Genomic DNA, 21,781 nt, shown 5'->3' with positions numbered 1-21,781 from the left:
ACTAGCTTAAAGCCACATAGCTCGTGAGTGACAGAGCCAGGATTTGAGCCACACAGTCTGGCTCCAGTCTGTGCTCTTAGCCACGTGCTCTTATATCTGACAGAAAAGCCACAGGTCACCAGGGCTGATGTGGCAGCTGTGCTCCCCAGTCTACTTGGGGACCCAGGCTCTTTCTCCCTTGTTACTCTGCTGTGTGTGGTTTCCATTCCCAGTGACATTCCCGCTGCAATGTTCTGGAATGGTAGAATGCCCAGGTAGGAAAAGACCCTTCAAATTATTGTGGCACTCTGGATTTTCTTTTGGGAAATGTGTATGAATAGTGGGGATGGTTTTGTCTTGAGCCTTCCTTGTGGGTTTCATTTTTTTCTTACAACCCTATTTTCTTTTTCTTTAATAAATTTATTTATTTATTTTTATTTTTGGCTGTGTTGGGTCTTCATTGCTGCACACGGGCTTTCTCTAGTTGCGGCGAGCGGGGGCTACTCTTCATGGCGGCGTGCGGACTTCTCATTGCAGTGGCTTCTCTTGTTGCGGAGCACGGGCTCTAGGCACGCGGGCTTCAGTAGTTGTGGCATGCGGGCTCAGTAGTTGTGGCTCATGGGCTCAGTAGTTGTGGCTCACAGACTCTAGAGCGCAGCCTCAGTAGTTGTGGCGCATGGGCTTAGTTGCTCCACAGCATGTGGAATCTTCCCGGACCAAGGATTGAACCCTGACCCCTGCATTGGCAGGCGGATTCTTAACCACTGCACCACCAGGGAAGTTCCACAACCCTATTTTCATAAAGAGGGAACTACTGCCTTGGACGGTTGGTGTGATCAGTCTCACTCACTAAAAAGGAAAACACACACTTCCCTAGTGCACTGCTGGGTGTCTGGTCCTGGAGAGTGGTCTGGTGGTACCAGAGGTTAGGTCACTTGAACCTGTGGCCCAGAGTGGTTCTCATATGGTTCCTCTGGCCATTGTTCGCGGTAGTGGGAGTTGGAGGCACCTGGGTATCCATCCATGGGGGGAACGGATATATAAAGGGGTGGTGCTCTGTGTGGGGCAGTGAACTAGAGGTCTGTACAGCAACACGGAAGGATCTTAGAAATGTAAGATGAAGCAACAAGAAAAAGGAAGTTTCTGAGCTGGGTCTTAGAGCCCAGTATCACTTAAATAAATTAATAGTATATATATGGCCACCCCCCCCCCACACACAAGCCTCCACTATACAATAAGTGTTTAAGTTAGAAAAATAGAAAGATGGTATTTTTGGAAGGATTTTTTTTGCGTGGTTTCTTAAACGGACCTTTATATATTATCTGAAGTCTTCATTTCTTCAGGCTTAGTGTTGTTTTACAATATCTTGTTTGTTCTTTTTTGATGGTGAAAGGCAGATATAGTCAATGGTAGCCCCTTTTTTCTAAAATCATGTGCATTTTTTCCTGACTATAAAAATTATGCTTATTGTAGAAATTTTGAATAGTAAGGCTTAAAGAAAATAAAAATTCTTTATCCCTACCACCTTGGGAATAAGCACTGTAAACCTTTGTGATACACTTTATCTTTCCTCTGTGATTATACAAACACATAAATATTGTATGTGCAGTAGTTGAGAGTAAACCATAAATAATTTTGTACTTTACTCCTTTCCCTCAATGCTGTGACATGCTTTCCCATGTCATTACAAATTCCTAGTAAACTTCATCTAAAATAAACTATATTGTGCCTACTGTGTGCCAGGCACTGTTGTTGACACTTTACTTGTATTAACTATGGACTTTTACAGTGTTCCCAGGGTCATAGCTTTTCTGACAAAGCACCCCGCCCTCCCCAAAAGGGTTTTTACAGCCCTTGATGTCCATTAGAAAAACACTGTTTATACAGGATGAGAATCTGAGAGTTGTTAAACATTTCCCCAAGAAGGTCCAGATGTAGGTCTAAATAGAGTAATAATTCTCATAAATGAAAGAGAATACATTTCATCATATGCCTGTGTCTCTTTGCAGCACCAGGGACTGCAGTGAACACCCTGTTTTCAAAACAGGGCTCCAAGGACATAAGCTGTGTTTGGCACAGAACTCAAGGGCCTGAACATTTCCATGTGTGGCCTCTGACAGGCATGCAGGGACCTGAAGGTTGAGGTGGCCTGTCTTGTCCACCTCTCTCTGGCAGGAAGGAAACATCACATGGCCTCTTCCTTCTTCTAGAAGACTCTTACGTTCTCCCCGCTTGTATCTCAGACCAGATAGACAACCTCTCACTCTTGTCATTTAGTGTGGGATTTCCATGAGAAGCTAATAGGCGATCCTCTTTCAAAGAGGTCCCATGGCTAAAGAAGCTGGGGAAATGCTGGGTGAGCAAGGTTAAGGAGATTTACTTAATGCAGAATGTCTAATAACTTCTCAAATCCTTTTGTATGCTATGATCTTCGTGAACCTCCAAGACGAGGTTATATAATGCAGCATTTCTCAACCATATTTGTCTGTGGAACCTTTTTTCTTGAATATCCTATAGGATTGAGGTTTTGCAGAGCCCATCTTGATAACTTCCAGATTGGTGAGATTAAATCCTGGGAGCTTTCACGGGTTTGGGCCATCTTCCTTCACACACTCATCTTCACTTCTGAGTGGTGAGACCATGGGTCTGCCTTGTCAGGACTGGGGGATCCCATCTTTAAAATGAACTATTGGGGCTACCTGATCCCACCTTTTTCCACTACCTGTAAGTGTGAGTGTGCTAGACAGTTCAGTGAATTTCTGAAATCAAAGAATTTTTCCAGACCATCTCCAGGGGGCTGGATATAGCTCTTTTAAAAAATTCATTTATTTTTATTTTATTTATTTTATTTTTGGCTGTGTTGGGTCTTCGTTGCTGCGCATGGCCTTTTCTCTGGTTGCGGTGAGCGGGGGCTACTCTTCGTTGTGGTGCGCGGGCTTCTCATTGCGGTGGCTTCTCTTGTTGCGGAGCACAGGCTCTAGGTGCATGGGCTTCAGTAGTTGTGGCACGCGGGCTCAGTAGTTGTGGCCCATGGGCTCTAGAGCACAGGCTCAGCAGTTGTGGTGCACGGGCTTAGTTGCTCCGCGGCATGTGGGATCTTCCCAGACCAGGGCTCGAACCCGTGTCCCCTGCATTGGCAGGTGAATTCTTAGCCACTGCACCACCAGGGAAGCTCCTGGATATAGCTCTTTGAACAGGAGGCCTGAAGTATTTTTTTTCCTCAAACTAAATGAACAAATGCAGTGGAAGAGGAAGATGTGTTGGACCCAGCAAAACTGGTGTGAGAAATGGCCTGTTCAGCGTTGTAAGGAGATCCTCAAGAGCCTTCCTGGGACATGTTTGCCCACCTGACAAGGGGACGGGGAGGGCAGGCCCCTATTCCTTGGCATCGTGTTAGCCTGGCTCTCCTGGCCTTAAGGACCCCGTTGAAGATGCTAGACTCTGTCTTTCTCTCTCCATTTTTTGGAGAAGACCTCTGGACTTTCTTCCCCTCTTGTTTTACAGAAGAGGATGTGGAGAACTTTGACGTGACCAATTTGTCTCAGGACATGCTGCGAAGCATAGAAGCCGACAGCTTTTGGTGCATGAGCAAACTGCTGGATGGGATACAGGTGAGTGGTTCTGCCCTTGTGGGACACCTGGGTTGGGGCTCCCTGCAGCCCTTTGGGTTCCTTGTTGCTCTTCTGCATCAGACAGGGCCCCCCACCCAGCATGGCTCCTCCCCTTTTTGGTCCATCCATCTTTACCTCGTTCATTAGCTTTACAGCTTTCAAAAGGCAATCGTCTAGTGTCCCCTGGAGCCTAAGGAGGTCTCCGTGTTGCCCTGCCCTTGTCATCAGACTGTGCCCCTCCTTTCCTCTGTGCTCCCCGGCCGTGCTGTTTGCCTCCACAGCACAGGGCTCTTTTAGGCTTTCCTCACACTCTGCTGTTCTATGAGATTCCTTTGTTCCCCAAAACACTGGCACCAGCTTCGGAAAAACAGCTTGTGTTTTATAAATGTATTTCAGTGAATTTGAGGGATGGCGGCACGACTGTTTGGTATCCCTGCTCATCCTGAGTCCTATGTTGTTCGCAGGATAACTACACCTTTGCACAACCAGGGATCCAGAAGAAGGTCAAGGCACTAGAAGAGCTTGTCAGTCGGATTGATGGTAGGTTCAGAGGAAGAATTCTCTAGCGATAGCACAGTGGGATTCTGACACAAGCCAGTTATGCTTGTGGGCATAACTCAGCCCCCTTCCTAGCCACGACCCTTTTCAATTCGCTCTGTGCTGTTGGCGGCGCTGGCATCCTTCCACATCTCAACCGGAAGGTGAGGTGAGAACTCTGCTGTTATGTCAAGTTCTTTTCTCTCCTTAGTTTTCTACCACTGAGGTCTGTCAGTCCTCCTTCAGCATCTCTCCTCAAATTCCCTCTTTCTTCTCGATGTCCATAGCCACAGCTCTGGTCCAGCCTTGCTTGGGTTTTTGCAACTTCCTCCTAGAAGGACTTGCCTTCTCCATACTCTTTGCTCTTCCACACCATCTATCACACACCTGCATCTTTCCAAAGCACTGTTCTGGTCATGTCCCTCTTTTGCTGTGAAACCTCCTGTGCTCTCCATTGCTTTTAGCATCAAGTCAGAGGTAGTCTGACCTTGTCCTTCATGCTGCAATGTGACTCAGGACTCCTGGGCTCCATGCCGGGTCCCCAGGTCTGGCTGATACCCCAACAGGACGTCCCATAGCTCCCTATGACCTGTCTGGGTGGGGAATATGAGTCGTGGCTTCCTGATGCAGAATGTCTTTGAGAAACAGGAGCCCGACAGTAAGTCCTCGGCTCTGGCATGCAATCATGGAGTGTTAGAACTGAAGGCAACTCGGAAAGCCCTGCTGTTGACCGATGAGGAAACTGAGGCCCAGGGAGAGAAGTCGGAATTACTGTCACGTAGAGGTCTGACAGCGAGGTCTTCTGTTAAGAGGAATTTCTAGCACCAATTAATTCCACCAATTACTACACAACTGTTAAGTCCCATTGTCTGGTTTTCTATCATGGATTTTTCTGCTTCACCAAAGCATTCCCTTCCCCAGTATAGAGATTGTGTATCTTTCTCCTTTCCCAGGTTCTCTTTCCATGAAAACCTTCTGTGATTTGTTCCACTCACTCCAGCTTCCTTTTATGACTTGGGATTTCAGTCTTCCCAGCATGTTTGATAATTTACTATTTTTATCCTGTGCATCGTATGTGGGATACTTTTAGCCTCTTTGCATTATTGCCCTGGCCCAGCTGTTAGCTCCATGATGGGGCCCACATCCAGCTCTCTTGCATCCCTCACTTGGATCCTGGTACAGGGCCTGTGCTAAGCTGTCTGACAAGGGCCAGGTTCCAGAGGGTCGGAGCTCTGGTTTTTGCCACTTCCTGGCCTGTCCTTTTTTTTTTTTCCTTTTTCCAGCCCTCAAAAATACCTGAAAAATACAGGCACAGTACTTTAGGATGGTGGATTTTTAAATGTATATATCTTTATGCTTTGAATTATAGAAGTAATACTTACTCATTACAAAAATTTAGACACTTGAGAAAAACACAGAATAAAAAGTAAAAATCCTCCCCCTTCCTTAAATTCTACTCCCCAGAAATAACCATCGTTGATAGTTACTCTTTCAAAAATTGTATTAAGTATTTGCCCCATGCAGGTGCTATTGTAAGCACTTTTATTTTCTCATTTTATTCTCCCCCAGGCTTTGAGGTCTGGATGATTATCTCCATTTATAGATTAGGGAACTGAGGAGGATAGTGATTTTTTTTTTAATCCTGTCAAGCAGCATTCGAGGGGCTGTCATGTAGAACGGGTCAGGCTTGTCTGGGTCGCTCCAGAATACGACACCAACACCAAGGGGCGGGAGTGGGGAGGGAGCTAGTGTCTGCTGGTGTCGACGAGGCACTTCCTGGTGAATCACTTAATCATCAGTGGGCGAGGCTGCCCTTGAGTGGAGTTGGTGAACATCTTTCACTGGCGGTTTAAGTTCCTGCTGGCTGCCATCTGTCAGGGAGGCTGAGAGGAATCCTCACTGGTGGGAGGATGGCCAAGGTGACCCGCACCGTTCTTTTCCATTCTGGGTTCTTCTCTGATGAGTACCAAGGTCAAGCAGCCAAGTGAGCCTTAACGTCTCCTGCTCTATGGCTCGAGCAGCCGTGCGAAGGAAGAAAGTGATATTCCCTAGAATATCACTATGGGGTGTTCAGATAGTTCTGCTACATGCAGGGCTGAGTCGTAACCATGCAGAGTTGCTGTGAGGTGGTGGAATCAAACGTAAAGGATGGTCAGATGCCCGTCTGGCCCCTCTGTGTCTGGCTTCTCCAGGGAGAGTGGCTGAAAAGAAATGGAAACCACCTTTTTGGCTCATGTGACTCTTTCAGGGTCCAGTCCCCTAGGTTACTCTCAGGGGGCCAATGACACTTTCTGTTTCAGAGCAGGTACATAATCACTTCAGGAGGTACGAGGTCGAATACCTACAGTTTGCCTTTCGTTGGATGAACAACCTGCTTATGCGGGAGCTTCCCCTTCGCTGCACCATCCGCCTGTGGGACACATACCAGGTATGAGGAGACCCCTGCCCTCTCCATGCCAGGCTGTCCCTGAGGCACCCAGCTCCCTGCCGGGTGTGCAGTATAGCTGCTCGGAAGTTCCCGCCACCTCCTTTCTACCTCTGTGTCTGCCTTAGCCTCATGGGCAGGGCCTCTGCTAAATCTTTTCAGGCCTCTGCTCACCCAGCCATTAAAGGGGTGCTGTTCTGCTTTCCCACCTTGCAGAAGGAGTGGCTCTGAGAGGGCTTGGAGACCTAACTGTTTTTTCCCTTCGCAGTCTGAACCCGAAGGGTTCTCCCACTTTCATCTCTACGTGTGTGCAGCCTTCTTGATCAAGTGGAGGAAAGAGATCTTGGATGAGGAGGACTTTCAGGTGAGTGGCCTGGAGCTCAGCCCGCACGGGGAATGAGCGTCAGAATGGGAGTCATCCCTCTAGTGGGGCTGTGCGCATAGAAGCTACCACAGCAGGTACCTGGCTGGAAAGAGCAAAGGAGAAAGGATGCTCACAAGAGGGTGCCCTTCCCAGTTGGCAGGAAGGCACTGGGGCCCAGAGTTCTTCAGTGTGAAAGGGTCTTAGTGCCAGAAAGGCTGCAGAGCAGCTGGGCGGGTCTAAGAGACCTTTCAGTCATTTGCTGACCAGCACTGGTTGAACGCCTGCAACATACTAGGCACCACTGAGGGAGTAGGACATAGAGAAAGTTGAACAGAGAACTCTGCTCTTGTAGAGCTTACATACTAGTTGGGGAGAGAAAGTAAACAAAAGCCTAGTACATAGTAAATTAAAATGAATGTTAGAAGGAGATAAGAAATATAATTTTTTTAAAGGTAGAGTAGGATAAAGGGATTATTAGGTGGTAGGGGAGGGACAGGTTGCAATTTCAAAGTAGTCAGGATAGGCTCACTGAGAAGGTGACATTTGAGCAAAGCCTGGGAGAAGGTGAGGGAGCGAGCCATGTGGACATCTGGGGATCTGCGGGGAGAGCGTCCAGGCAGGAGGAACAGGCTTGCAGAGGCCATGGGGTCGCAATGTGCCTGGGCTGTTGGTGGAACCATGATGGTGGCCAGTGTGGCCTGGAGCAGAGTGGCCCAAGGGAAGAGTAGGAAGAAGTGAGGCCAGAGAAGTCACAAGGGACCCAGATCATGGAGGACTTCATAGCCAGAGTAAGGACTTTGGCTTTTACTCTGAGTGGAAGAGGGTCTTGAGCAGAGGAGGGACATGATCTGACTTACGGTTTCAGAGGTTCACTCTGGTGTGGACTGCAGGTGCGGGCAAGGCTGGAAGCAGGGAGACCACCCAGGAGGCTAGTGTAAGTCCTCCAGGTAACACACGAGAGTGGCTTGGACCTGGATGGTGGAGTGGAGGTGTGACAAGCGGCCTGAGCTTGGGTATAGAGCCAACAGGAGTAGAGCCAACAGGAATTCCTGAGGAATTGTGTGTCGAGTATGACAAAGGGATGAGTCAGGGTGGCTTTACAGTTTGTGAGAAGCTAGCTGTAGGAGGAGCACGTTTACGGAGGAAGATCAGGAGTCCGGCTTTGGGCGTGTCGGATTCTTAATGTTGTTAGACATCCGAATGGAGAGGTAGAATAGGGAGATAAACCTTAGGGGGCTGGAGTCGGAAGAGAGAGCAATCTGGCTGGACGTGTATGTTTAGGAGCCTTTGGCTAGATGGTCTTTAAAGCCAGCGCCTTGCATGAGATCCGAAGGAGGTGGGAGTGGACAGAGGAGAGGAGAGGGCCAGGCCTGAGCCCTGCACCCTCCTACGCAAGAGGTCAGGGAGGCGAGGCAGACAGGCCAGGAGGCAGGGAGGTGACCAGTGGGAGCCCAGTGTCCTGGAACCCGAGGGGGGGATGTGAAGAAGACTGAAGAGGTGGCGGAAGCCAGGCAGCTGCTGCAGGGGGCCCAGGACAGGGGGACGGGGAGTGGGGATTGAGGAGACAGGTTGCCAGGCTCTGTCATCTGCAGAGAGAGAGTCCTGAGGGCAGTTCATGGTCGTGATCTCCGGGGGTGGCAGTGGGCTTTTGTTTTTCTGCTTTGTATGTTGCTGAACTGAGGGATTTGGGGGTTGTTTTTGTTTTTTTGTTTTATTTTTCGGTACGCGGGCCTCTCACTGTTGTGGCCTCTCCCATTGCGGAGCACAGGCTCCGGACGCGCAGGCTCAGCGGCCATGGCTCACGGGCCCAGCCGCTCCGCGCATGTGGGATCTTCCCGGACCGGGGCACGAACCCATGTCCCCTGCATCGGCAGGCGGACTCTCAACCACTGCGCCACCAGGGAAGCCTGGTTGTTTTTGTTTTAATGGGTAGATATTCCTTTTAAAAATGGGAGGGGAAAAAGCCAGAGGGGGTTGAATGTTTTTCTAAGTTCTAACTGATACCATAGGTGTTCTCAAGAACGGCAGCATCTCCAAGTGACCCCCGGGGAAGTCCCACTCTATAATTGGTGTTAGGTGGTTAAAGCACAGAAGCCTGTTCAGCAGATAAATGGAAAGACAGGACCCAATTTGCCCAAGGAAGGGCTTTGGAAGAAAAAAGGAAAGAGTGGGCTTCTGTGAGTAGATGGTAGCCATGGGGCCGAGGCTGCAGGCAGCGGATAAAGAGCCACAGCTTCTGCCAACCAGCAGCATGTGTGACGCCCTAGGATAAATGAGGACGAGGGCCCGGACTGGCCACGTGCTGGGCGAGCCGTCAGTTTTGATAATGTGGTTGAGGTGGGGCAGGATATCGAGAGCACGAAGTCTAATTTGGTTATCATGAGCCAGGCTCAGAGGGCCTTGTCATATGTGATAAAAGTGCTTCCGAGATTAGCTCAGGGAGGTGGACATGATTCCTGGAATGGCTTTTAGCCATTCACAATATCGATAGAGTACAGGACGATAGTCTGTGACTTTAAAACTCTGGTAGACATGGAGGTATTCTATGCTGGGTAGCATATTCGATTATCTGATGGACCTGAGGTCTTTCTGCACTAATCCACAGAATGACAGTGGACTTTTTGTCAGCTTATTAGCACCTCAGCTAGTCCTACTCATAGAGGAGTCTCCCCTCTTTCCTTTAGATAAAACAGAATGGGTGATTAAAGTTCCTCCCAACTCCGTAGTTCTATAATTCTATGAATAATAAAAGAAAAACTGCACCTGGCTGTGTTAGGATAGACGAGCGGTGTCCCTTAGGAGACAGAAGCATGGCACGGGTGTGAGGAACAAGGGCAGAAGAGCGTTGTGTGGGGTTGTGAGATGCTGTTCTGTGACCTCTGTAGAGAAAGAAGGCCCGTACATCCTAATTGCTAAAGGGCTGCCTGCAATTAAATCACTGCAGAGGAAGCTCTGTCAGTGAATACAGGTATCCCAGAGAGCCAAACAGGCCTAGCCTGGGGGACAGAAGTTTTTAGGGCTAAAAGCTGAGTGACTCGAAGAAAAACCAGGTGAAGTAGCTGCAGATATAAAAGAGTTGTGGCAGTTCCAGCAGACTGGCGATGTATCACCCTTAAAGAGCAGAGAAGGGGAGCCAGCTGAGGGTATAGGGTGAAGCAGGAACCCTCCTTCTAAAGTTGGGGACTATGCAGAATAGTACAGTGGTTAAGCCACGGTCTCTGGGGCCAGTCTGCCTGGGGTCAAATCCTAGCTCTGCCATTTTTCTAGGTGTGCAACCTTAAGCAAGTAAATTGGCCCTCTATGCCTCAGTTTTCTTACCTGTAAAATGGGGATGAGAGTACTTACCTCCTAGGACTATTACGAGGATTATACAAATCATCACATGTGAAGCTGTTGGTGTACTTTGCATATGGCCCTCAAAACAGTGAGCTTATTAGCACTAATATTACTTCCTGCAATGTACTCTGAGTCCAGGGAGCAGTGAAGTGAAGACAGCTTTAGAAACCCAAGTCTCTGAGTAAACCGTGCTAGGCTAATCCTGGGTGAAACCAAGCTGGATGACCAAATGGGGCTGGAGAGGAGGTGTTCAGAGGGTGCAGGGGCAAAGGGCGGTGCCCCAGCTGTGGTGAGAGTTCCCAGAAGATAGGCATCTGCCTCTCCCTAGCTGGGCGATTGTCTGGGGTCTGCCTGGGAGAGGGGACCAAAAACTGACACAGGAGACTCACTTTAAGAGGTTTCTGGGACTTCCCTGGTGGTCCAGCGGTTGGGACTCTGCACTTACTGCAGGGAGCACGGGTTTGATCCCTGGTCAGGGAACTAGGATCCCACATCGCAGCGCGGCCAACAACAACAACAAAAAAAGAAGTTTCCTTCCTGAGACCTCTGAGCAAGGGAACCTCAGGCGTGTCCGTGCACAGGTGCTGTAGGGGTAGAATGGCCCCGTCCTCTGGGCCATAGGCTGCTTCAAATGAGAGCTTCCAGCAGAGCTGCACCAAGGCTCTTTCATGGTAGAGGGGGCCTCCGCAATTCTGGCCCTCAGCCTGGGCTGGTGTAATAGAATAATGGTGATAATGTTAGGTTGCATCTTATGAAATTATTTTTATAGGTCAAAAGAATCAAGTATTGGCAATTTAATAAGGTTCAATCTAATAATAGCTAATTCTTAGTACTTTTAATGCATCAGGCAGTATCCTAAATGTCTCTCTATGTTAATTCATTGCAACAGTCCCACAAGATAAGTTGTAATTACTACCCCCATTTCACAAATGGGGAAACTGAGTCATGGAGAGATTGACTAGGCCAAGATCACCCAGGGAGTAAGTGTAGAAACCTGGAACCAGTGCTCCAGGCATGGATTATACTCTGATGCCTCTCCCTCAGGGCCTGGACAGGCACTTCCTGGGGCACGTGAACTCGGTTTACGTGGTACCTGCTCATGGGCAAGGTTCTTCCTCCCCCTCCCCCTCCTCCATTATTATGGAGGTAATAATTTCCTAAATACATTATTTTATGTAAGTCAGAGAGGACAGGCACTTGAGCAAATGCCTGGTCACCTGCAGCCTAAAGCGTCCCCTCAGGAAAAGCGGCATCTTTGAGAGTCTAGGAGAACATGGGACCCCACAGATGGCTCAGAAGTGATGTTGAGAAGCCCCGCGCAGGGAACTCTAAGACTAATAACCACAGTTCCTTTAAATACATAAAAAGGGAACTGGCAGAGGAGTTGTGGGACAGCTGATGACTCTAAACCAGAGTAGCAGCTGGTCTCAGAATCCTTTGCTTTCATCTTATGGAAGAAAACCTTGGAGAGATTCCCACTCTGAAAGTGACTTTTGTGGGAGATAGGTCAGAGTTATTAAATGAAATAGTGCTAAGCCCGTGGGATGTTCCAGGCCTAAATAACAAACTAAATGTAAATAAATCCCTTGAACCAGATGGCGTCCACCCACCACTTCTGCAGGAACTTAAGGGTAGGATTGTGAAACATTGCCCAAATGCAGGCCCCATCTTCACAGATATCCAGTAAATTGCCAATTTGAATCCTGCCCAGAAGAAGGGTTCAGGGACAACCCTGGGACCTAAAGATCTTCCACCAAGAACAAGCTGGTGTGAGAAAGGGCACGATTCCTCAACATGTAAACAAAACAAACATTGGAGGGGGACACGGCTTTCTCTGGTGGGGGAACTTGCTAAAAGTACTAGGTGCTTTGACATCAGGGAAGCCTATGAATACATTTGACTGAAAAAGTTTACATACAAGGACATGTTTTTGAAAGTTTTTATTGAGACCAAGGGAATTGTTTTGCTACCTCACTGATTCTCAAAACAAGAGGGATTTGTTTCAAAATACTTATTTGAATAGGAAAGTATTTTTACATGCCTGAATACACTTAACGTTTGCAAAGAGTATTCTAGTATTGCTAGGTGATTCTGTACACAGTGTCATATTTAATAGTATATATTTAATGTGACCTGTAAGTTCTTTGCTGTTAATTATTACTCATCCTCTTTGGTTGTCCTTGGCCCTTATTACCGAGTAAAATTAATCAGCTCTTCCAGATTTCCTTCAAACAGCCTCTTCTATGACTTCTTTTCATTCCTTCTCCATCATGCCCCACTTTTCTTACTCCAGGCATGCAGCATATAGTATAGTGGTTATGAGCACAAGCTCTAGAACCAGGTTGCCTGGGTTCAAATCCCAGCCTAGCATTACGCTCTGACCCCAGGCAACTTCCTTAACTTCTGTGCCTCAGTTTCCTCATCAGTAAGATGGAGGTAATAATATGTGCCTCATAGAGTTGATATGAGAATTAAATGTGATAGTAGAGTACGTGTGAAGAACCCCATCTGGTGAGTAGTAAGTGCTCAGTAAATGATAATTACCATTATGAAGACTATTATCTTTCATGGTCCCCCTCTTCCTCATCAATTCTTCCATCTGTTGGACATTCTCTAATGACTTTCCCCTGCATTTTTTTCTTACCAAGGCCTCTTTGCTTGTTACCTACTATCCCTTCTCCTTTGGCCCCCTTGTCTAATCGTTGTCTTCCCCCCACCCCCTCACACATGGCTCAGATTCTTCCTCTGCAATATTCCGTTTCCTTTGGAATCTGTGGATTCTCAGAAGGTACCTTTTTCAGCCATTTCCAGCTTTTCTTTTCTGAAAGCCGTTGCCCCCTTCTGTTAACGTGGAAACACTTTCTGCTGTTTGCCCCACAAGTTGTCTTCTCACGACTGTAGTGTCTCACCTGACTGCATGTTATGTTTAGTGCTCCCATGAGCTGGCTTTGTAACGTATGTTCAGTTGTTCCCCACCCTAGCAGTGTCTCTTCTCTACCCCTTGATTAAAGCACCTGATTTGTGATTAACACCTTCTTTCCCCACACGTGATAATTTGTTTTCTACTTCTTTATCCCTAATTTATCAATGCATCATGGGCAGGGTTCCCATCGTTACAGCATTGTGTGGGCGGTGCAGTTCCTAGGCATGGCCGCCAGGTGGCAGAATGGTACCTCCACCTAAGCCTCCCTGCCCTTGGGAGAGGTGGGAGGTTGACTTTGGTCAGGGGAAGAAATATTTCAAGGCTTCTGGGAGGTTTCTAGCAAGACTGGAAGAATTGGAAATTACAGGTAGAGCTTCTCCTATCAAAGAATATTCTCTTCTAGAGAGGTCACCCCTTTGTTGGTTATTTTTGCTTGTCAATTATGCAAGTGTGTGTAACCATTATAGAAAAATTAGAAATACCAATAAGCAAAAAGAAAAAAAAAAAGTTACCTGAAATCTTACCACACAAAGGTGATATATCTCCTTCCAGACATTTTGCCATGCAAATCCATATGAATAAAAACACACTGTATGTATATAACTGTTAATGGAAACATTTTGTATGCGTTGTTTTTGTAACCTCTTTTTATCACTGTACAAAATATAGTGGGTGTTCTATAATGTCAGAAAGCATAGATCGAGATGATTTTCCCCATTTTTGTATTTTTTTCACATTACATGAGTACATGCTTGTACAAAAATTGTGAAAACATTAAAATAATAACTTGAGTGCAGGGTTTTCCAATTTACAGATTTATCTTTTTTCTTTTCGCTGCGCCACACAGGCCCTCGGCGGTGAAAGTGGCAGTGAAAGCACGGAGTCCTAACCACTGGACCACCAGGGAATTCCTTTGACTTACGGCTTTGAGTTCTGTTCTCAGGCTTGGAAATCTCAGGGACAGGAGTTACAACTAACAAAGTTTGTTGAATGAGAGTATTCAGTGCTGGTAGAGATCTAGGGAAATAAGCATTTTTCTGGATGAGCTTTAAGTACCTTTAAAATGTTCATGCCCTTTGATACAGTAATTGCATTCCTAGGAATTTAGCCCAAGGAAATCATCTAAAATATGGCTTTTTGCACAAGGCTGTTCATTATAATTTCATTATAGTGAAAAACCAGAAATGATTAAACACTCAAAGCAGGAAGATGTAAATTATGGTACATTTGCATCATGGAAAATTCTTTGGCCGTTGAAAATGTCTAAAAGGAGTTTTTAATATTAGAGGAAATGCTTATGATAAATGCTAAACAGATTCAAAATTATTTAGAGAAAGTATTTCAACTGTGTAAAATGTGCAGAAAAAGGACTGGAAGGAAATATGCCAAAACGTTTAAACGTGGCTTCCTCTTGATTATAAAGTTAAGGGTAATTTATTTTCTGATTTTTTACTTTTTATAAAGTAAACAAAACTTTAAACTTCCAGAGAATGTGTATTACTCGAAAAAATAGTTTATAAGTAGGTAATATACAAAGACTTTATTGTAATAATTGAAAACAAGGGGACGTATGATGAGAAAAAGTGAAAGTCTCCCATCCCCAAAGGTAACCACTGTTAACAGTTTACCACCTAGCCTTCTAAAAATTTTATATACCTGTGTACATATACAAACATATAGTTGTGTTTTTTCTTTTACCTCAGTGGGATCGTACTATGAGTATTTTTCTGCAACTTGCTTGTTCCCCCGCCCCCCTAAAATGTCTTTGATATCTTTGCACCTTGGCATATGTAGGCCTGCTTCATTTTACAGGTGATGCCTTGTATTTCATTATTTGGATAACTGGTTTATCTAAGTGTCCCATACTGACAGACACTTCCCTCGTGTCCTTTTCCCCACTATTTGAGGCGATGATGCAGTGCAGACCCTTGTACAGGAGTGCGAATATTTCCTAAGGAGAGGTACATAGAAGTTGAGTTGCTGGATCAGAGACCATGTGCACTTCTGGTTTTTTGTTTTGTTTTTGTTTTGTTTGTTTGTTTTGGCCGCACTGCCACAACTTGCGGGATCTTAGTTCCCTGACCAGGGATCGAAACCGGGCCCTGGCAGTGAAAGCTCCAAGTCCTAACCACTGGGCCAGCAGGGAATTACCTGCATTTCTGATTTTGATAGATGTGGCCTGTGTTTGTTAAGATGATATAAACTTGTCTCTTGAAACCAAGACCGGAGAATAACAGTGGTGTAAAACAAGGTAGTTGTCTACTTCTCTTCAACTAACAGAGTCCAGGGCTAACAGGGCTCCAGAGTAGCAGGGACTCGGATTTCTTCTCTCATGTCGCCGTGCCATCTTCAACACATAGCTTTATTCTTACAGTCTAAGGTGACCACTTCCACTCCTCTATTCATAGCCATTTTCTAGGAAGGAGAGAAGGGTAAGCTTAGGGCAGAACCCAGGAGTTACACTGTCTCCAAAATTGGCCAGAACTTAATCATGCTGGCCATACATAGCCTTGATGTGCTGAGGCAGCTTTGTGCCCCACTAACTTTCTATTACTAAAGGAAGAAATTTTATAAAAGATATGCAGGACCTCTACACTGAAAACTACAAAGCATTGCTGGATGGTGCAAGTCAGCCAAAGGCAGGGTTCTAGCATGTTCTAGCATGTTGGTGGGCCATTGATATTTTGTGTATTATCTATTCGCATCCATTTTTTCCATTTGGTGGTTTTCCTTTTTTTCTTACTGATTTGTAGGTACTCCTTTTTTTTATTGTGGATATTAACCTTTTGTCCTTTATAAGTGTTCTGTTTTCTTACAGTCAGTTTCTTCTATTTTAACCTTGTTTTTGTGCCTCCACATATTGAGGTTTCAAAATTGTATCAAATCTGTCAGTCTCCTTCTGTCTCTGGGTATTGTTTTGCTACTATTTCTTTAATAATCAGAAAAATAAGAATATCCAGTTCAGAAAGAAGACAGAGAAAGAATACAAAGTACCAGCAGAAGCATGGGTAGCTAAATTACAGAGATAACCTAAAGTCTCACATTCATTTTTTAAAAAGTTTAATTAATTTATTATAAATTTATTTATTTATTTTTGCCTGCATTGGGTCTTTGTTGCTGTGCGCGGTCTGTCTCTAATTGCGGCGAGTGGGGGCTACTCTTCGTTGCAGCAGGTGGGTTTTTCATTGAGGTGGCTTCTCATTGGCGGAGCACGGGCTCTAGGCACGCGGGCTTCAGTAGTTGTGGCACGTGGGCTCAGTAGTTGTGGCTTGCGGGCTCTAGAGCGCAGGCTCAGTAGCTGTGATGCATGGGCTTAGTTGCTCTGCGGCATGTGGGATCTTCCCGGACCAGGGCTCGAACCCGTGTCCCCTGCATTGGCAGGTGGATTCTTAACCACTGCGCCACCAGGGAAATCCTCACATTCATCTTTTACTCTAATATCCTCTTTAATAGGCTATCTCCATGGAGCTGTTTGAGGGACCTGGGCTTTGAAAACTGAATAAGATTTAGATAGGGAGAGGAGAAAAGAGGAGGTGTTCCAAGCGAAAGGAACAACCTAAATTAAACCCTGGAGGCACAGATAAATGTGGCTGAAGTGGACTTGGCTGGATGAGGCTCATATGTTGGGAACAGTGGGAAATCAGCTGGATAGGTAGGTTGAGGAGAGTCTTTGGAGAACAGGAAAGAGGATAAAGTGATTACAAGTGAACATTGGGATTCAGAGAAAGATGTCAAATGCAAAAGGGTACATAGCAGCCTTATCAATAAAGGTTTTGTTTTGTTTTGTTTCCTTAAAGGAAACAAATTAAGTATCTAATAAAAGGGAAAAAGGGAAAGGGTTGAGTCAATTAGGGTATAGCCACATGCTAGAATACTGACATTGAGAATAATCATTTTTGAAGGCTGCATGGGAAAACACAAAAATTATAGTAAAAAAGGATGGTTAAAAAGCATGTAAAATCATAATTATGATTACAACTATTTAAAGAAATATGCATGTGAAAAAAGACTAAAAAGGAATACTTTGAAATTAAGAGAGGTATATTTGGATGATGAGTGATTATTTTTCTCTTTTAAAGATCCTTATTTATTGTTGTCATTCTCTATTTATAATATTATTAAAGAAGCAGGTGTTAGTGGATCAGAGACTCAGCAGAGGCTATTCAAGGCTTCCTGAATGTGAACTAGGGGCCAAGGGCTGTGTGCCGCCTGGGAGGAGGGAGATCAGACCCTTGGGATGCATGACCCAGGAGAAGGGGCTCCATTCCAGGGCCTGCCGGTCCCTTGGTCAGTGATAAAATGATGAAAGTCCTTTCTTGCATTCCAGGGTCTCCTCATGCTGCTACAAAACCTACCTACGATACACTGGGGCAACGAAGAGATTGGGCTGCTCCTCGCTGAGGCGTATAGACTCAAGTACATGTTTGCCGACGCCCCCAATCACTACCGCCGATAGGTGCTGTCTCCCCGCGGGGACCCAGACTGCCCCCATCTCTGATGGCAATCTGATCACTGTGGCCACTGTGCGAGCCGTGGACCCCGGCCAGGAACCACTCCTGCTGTAAAAAGCTCACATCCGCCACCCAGGTCTTAACTTTTTGGCGTGCCTGTCCACCACTCCATGTCTCCAGATGGCTCTCCTGGACCACTATCAGTATTCCATGACATGTGGATGGGCCCAGCTCTGGGAGAGGACAGAAAAGGAGGTACAGGGTTGTCTGCCCCTTTAAAAGAAACTGGACAGAAGAAGGGGAAGGCTCAGGGTCTCCAGTCACATTGCCCTACATGGACTGGCTGTCTCTTGCCTCCCAGCTCCAACTGATACTGTTGCTTTTTTGTGACATAGTTTGATTTGCTCACAGGTCAAAAACGCCTTATGTTTTCAAAAGACTCCTGGCCCCTCCCCTCTATCCCTAATTCCTAGCCTTTCCCCTTCTGCCCAAGTCTGAGCCAGTGAGGGGCAGCTTTTTAAGACCATTGTTCTCAGATGGAGGAGGCACTGATGCTTATAACTCTGGGAAGAGGCCTACACCCAAGGGCTAGGAATTTCATTTTTCCTTTTCTCACCAGACATCTGTATGTGTGCCTGCGTCTGTGTGTGTATGTGGGTATACACACCCATCAGCATTTAGTTACACGTCTGAATGTCTGTGTCCAGACTATCCCCATTGCAACCAGCTGGGAAGGGCCCCAGTGACCACATACACAAGCATCCCTTGAGAAGGATCAGGGTGGGGGAGGGAGAAGGGGCTTTTTACCTCTCCAGACGCTTTTTCCATGATGACCCACTCCAAGATATTGTGTGTAAATTGTGTTATTATGTATATGGGTAAAGATGTATAAATATATGTCTTCTTTGTAGCAGATATGATTTTATATTTATAATGTGCATCAACATGTGAAAGCAATCTAGGTCACTAGCACAAATGAAGTTGCCGGGCAGGTGGCTTCAGCACCTCCAGGTTGGCTTCTGGGTGCCCTCCTGTGAGGGGAGTGAACGGGAGTCTGCTAGAGTGAGCACAGCCAAGCAGATGGAGCTGCTTTGAAGACCGGGTGGCAGCCAACCCAGGCATCCGTGTCTCAGAGTTTTCTCTCCCTGCCCCCCACCCCTCAATCCCTACCCCAGGCCTTTGTGGAGCATCTGCCGTGCTCCTTACACGTCTTCAGCGGTCAGAGCTCCCCACCCTTCTCCCCTAGCAGCCTCCCAGAGAGAGGACTACAGAGGCAGAAGCCCTTCTGCATGTTTTAGCCCCTGCCTTTCCCCTGGAAGCTGGGGAGGGCTTTTGTTTTTACATTTTTAAGTCAGCATTGTATTCAAGACAGAAGCTGTGACTGACTGTCAGTGCCAAGGAGAGGGGTTCCTGTGTGTCCCTGGGGTTTTGGGCTCTTCCCAGAGAGAGGTGTTCGGTGTCCCCCACTGTCACCATCACACCCCACACAGCTCATGAGATGTGTGACCTGTGTTGGATGTTGGGTGTTTGGTAGTGAAGAGGTGGCAGACAGCCGGCACCCTCTTGGAAAGCCAGGCAATTTTCCCCTGTGGGTAAGGCCCTGAGCCTGCCAGTGAAGCCCACCACGCTGGCATGTTACATTTCTCATCGGGAGCTGTTTCTCAGGCATTCTTTCTAGCCCTTTCCTTTTCCCCTTCAGTGTGCCTCAATAGTCTCCTTCACAGAGTGAGAGGGCTGTGACCCTCCCTCGATGGACTAATTAAAGAAAGACACTTGTGTTCCCAAGTGGTGGTTTTATTTTTTTAGTTTTTATGTTTGTATGGGAAATTGTGGATAAAGTGAAAGAATTGTAAATAAACAGTGTATTTCCTCCTCCACTGCTGATTTTTCTGCCATGGATTTGTGTAACCTGGAACCTAACGTCTCCTTTTCTCAGGTTCTTCGTGCTGACGCCAGTAAGTACAGGGGAGAAGCTTTCTGTAGGGCAGGCAGGGGACCAACAGAAGATAAGGCAGCCTCGGAGGATGCAGCAGACACTTGCTGAGCACATCCTCTGTGCAGGACACTGTGGAAACTACAACAATGAGTAACGTGGTCCCTCCTAGCTGACGTTTATAGGGCACCTTGCCGTGTGCCAAGCACTGTGAAAAACACTTGAGGATTATTTAATTTATCCAAAAAGGAGTATATAATGTAATGGAAGTTAGAAAATGGACTAGAATTTCAGTGCTGTATGAAAGCCTAGAGATATCTAGTTCAACAACCCTCACTGTTCACAGAGGAAAACCCAACCCAAGGCCAAGGAAGGGAGCATCAGAATGAGAACTAAGAGGACAGGCCTTCCAGCTTACCTGCACTGTGTTTTTCCCACCAAATCATGCAGAACTAAAATGTTTTCAAAGACTGGCTCTCCATTTAGGGTTTTCATTAAGGTTTTGGTTTTGGGGTTGTTGGTTGTTTTTGTTTGTGTTTTGTTTTGTTTCGTTGGTTGGTTGGTTTTTCTCTTGGTAACCTTACTGTGAAATGTCTCAAGAAAGGCAGTTGACCGCACTTTTCTTCTACAAAGAATAGACTGGAATGGTAGTTTCTCCACCTAGAACGTCTTCCTGGGAATCCCTGGACAGTGTTTCTTGGTTTCAGTCATTAGGAGCTATACTAGGATTAGATTCAGCTACCTGTAACACAAACCAAAAATAACAGCAGGGTTTACACAACATGGGAATTTACTTCTCCCTAACATGAAAGTCCAAAAGTAGGCAACCCAGGGCTGGTGTGATGAGTCTGTTTCACAAAGTCTTTAGGAACCTGGACTCCTCCAGGTCTTCATGGTCAAGGTGGCAGCTAGCACTCCAGCTACTACATCCACTTTCCAAGCAACTAGATGGATTAAAGAAAGGAGACAGAAAAGAGTGCAGGAAATGTGTGAGCAGTGTTCTATAGAAGTTTCCTGAAGGCTGCTCCATAATATCTCCTCTTACAACTCACAGGCTAGGACTTAGTCTCATGGTAGGTCACACCTAGTTGCAAGGGAGGTTGGGGGATTAGTCTATTCCAGGCCACCATTTGCCTGGCTCAGAATCAGGATTCTATACCATGGAGGAAGGGGAGAACAGATACTAGGATTCAGGTAGCAATCTGTACAATAAGAACTTAGGAAAATAAGTTGAAAATGGAGACCAGACTTTCCCATAAGCATATGGGGGTGGGGGGTAGATCTGACTGAAATTCAAGTGATTTTTCACGATTAACCTTAGAATTTAACCTTTTTCATAAAACATGGGCAGTCAGGACTTCCCGGGTGGCACAGTGGTTAAGAATCCGCCTGCCAATGCAGGGGACACGGGTTCGAGCCCTGGTCCGGGAAGGTCCCACATGCCGCAGAGCAGCTAAGCCCATGGGCCACGACTACTGAGCCTGTGCTCCTAGAGGTCGTGCTTTGCAACAAGAGAAGCCACAGCAATGAGAAGCCCACGCACCGCAACGAAGAGCAGCCCCCGCTCGCCGCAACTAGAGAAAGCCCGTGCGCAGCAATGAAGACCCAATACAGCCAATAAATAAATAAAAAAATAAAAATTAACAAAACGAAACAAAACATGGACAGTATTTCTACTTGGTGTTATTTGGAAGACCATTAATTGTTCCTGAGGCTGGTAGAGAAAATAACTGACCTGGACTAGCCTTCATTCAAAAATTCTGTTTTTCATTTATGCGGGAAGTTAATCATTTTCTGAAATATGTTTGATCATGATTAGGAAATTGGTGAAAACTTTCAAACTAATCCTGGCATACTTTGACCTGTAGTTTATCTGTTCTTTCTGCGATCAAAACCTCTACGGTTCTACTTAAGTAGGCCTTACCTCTGTTTTTATTCATCTGTGAGGGGACAGTGGCACAGATTCTTCGAATAGTGACTGCATTTGCTCCTAGAGGCATGCATCTCATTTTAAGCTTTTGGCTTGTCTTGGATTGGACTTTCCATGTCAAACAGCTTTGTAAAGCTTCAAGGATTGGAGTCAGAACCTAAGGCCCAGTCACTGAGCTCTTCATTCGTCTCCTCAGGACTTCCAATATTCCCTTACCAGTTGGAGACACTTTTGATTTGACTCATGATGGAAAAGATGAGATTCACAGAGGATCAGAGAACATAAAGCACAT

The 21,781-nt window shown here is 46.2% G+C and overlaps 1 protein-coding gene across 1 annotated transcript in view; it reads left to right on the top strand.

The window, feature by feature from the left end:
* TBC1D22B (TBC1 domain family member 22B) overlaps nt 1–19,503 on the top strand; it is a 64,944-nt gene extending 45,441 nt beyond the window's left edge. The window contains exons 9-13 of the mRNA XM_067753129.1: nt 3,484–3,590; nt 4,055–4,130; nt 6,428–6,555; nt 6,821–6,916; nt 17,503–19,503. Coding sequence (XP_067609230.1) covers nt 3,484–3,590; nt 4,055–4,130; nt 6,428–6,555; nt 6,821–6,916; nt 17,503–17,631 — 536 coding nt within the window. The 3' untranslated portion in view covers nt 17,632–19,503. The remainder of the gene's footprint in view (nt 1–3,483; nt 3,591–4,054; nt 4,131–6,427; nt 6,556–6,820; nt 6,917–17,502) is intronic.
* The last annotated feature ends 2,278 nt before the right edge of the window (nt 19,504–21,781 follow it).

Source organism: Pseudorca crassidens, chromosome 10, assembly GCF_039906515.1.
Source record: "Pseudorca crassidens isolate mPseCra1 chromosome 10, mPseCra1.hap1, whole genome shotgun sequence".
Taxonomy (NCBI): Eukaryota; Metazoa; Chordata; class Mammalia; order Artiodactyla; family Delphinidae; genus Pseudorca; species Pseudorca crassidens.
Note: the sequence above shows the minus strand (reverse complement) of the source record. Positions and strands in the feature narration are given on the sequence as shown.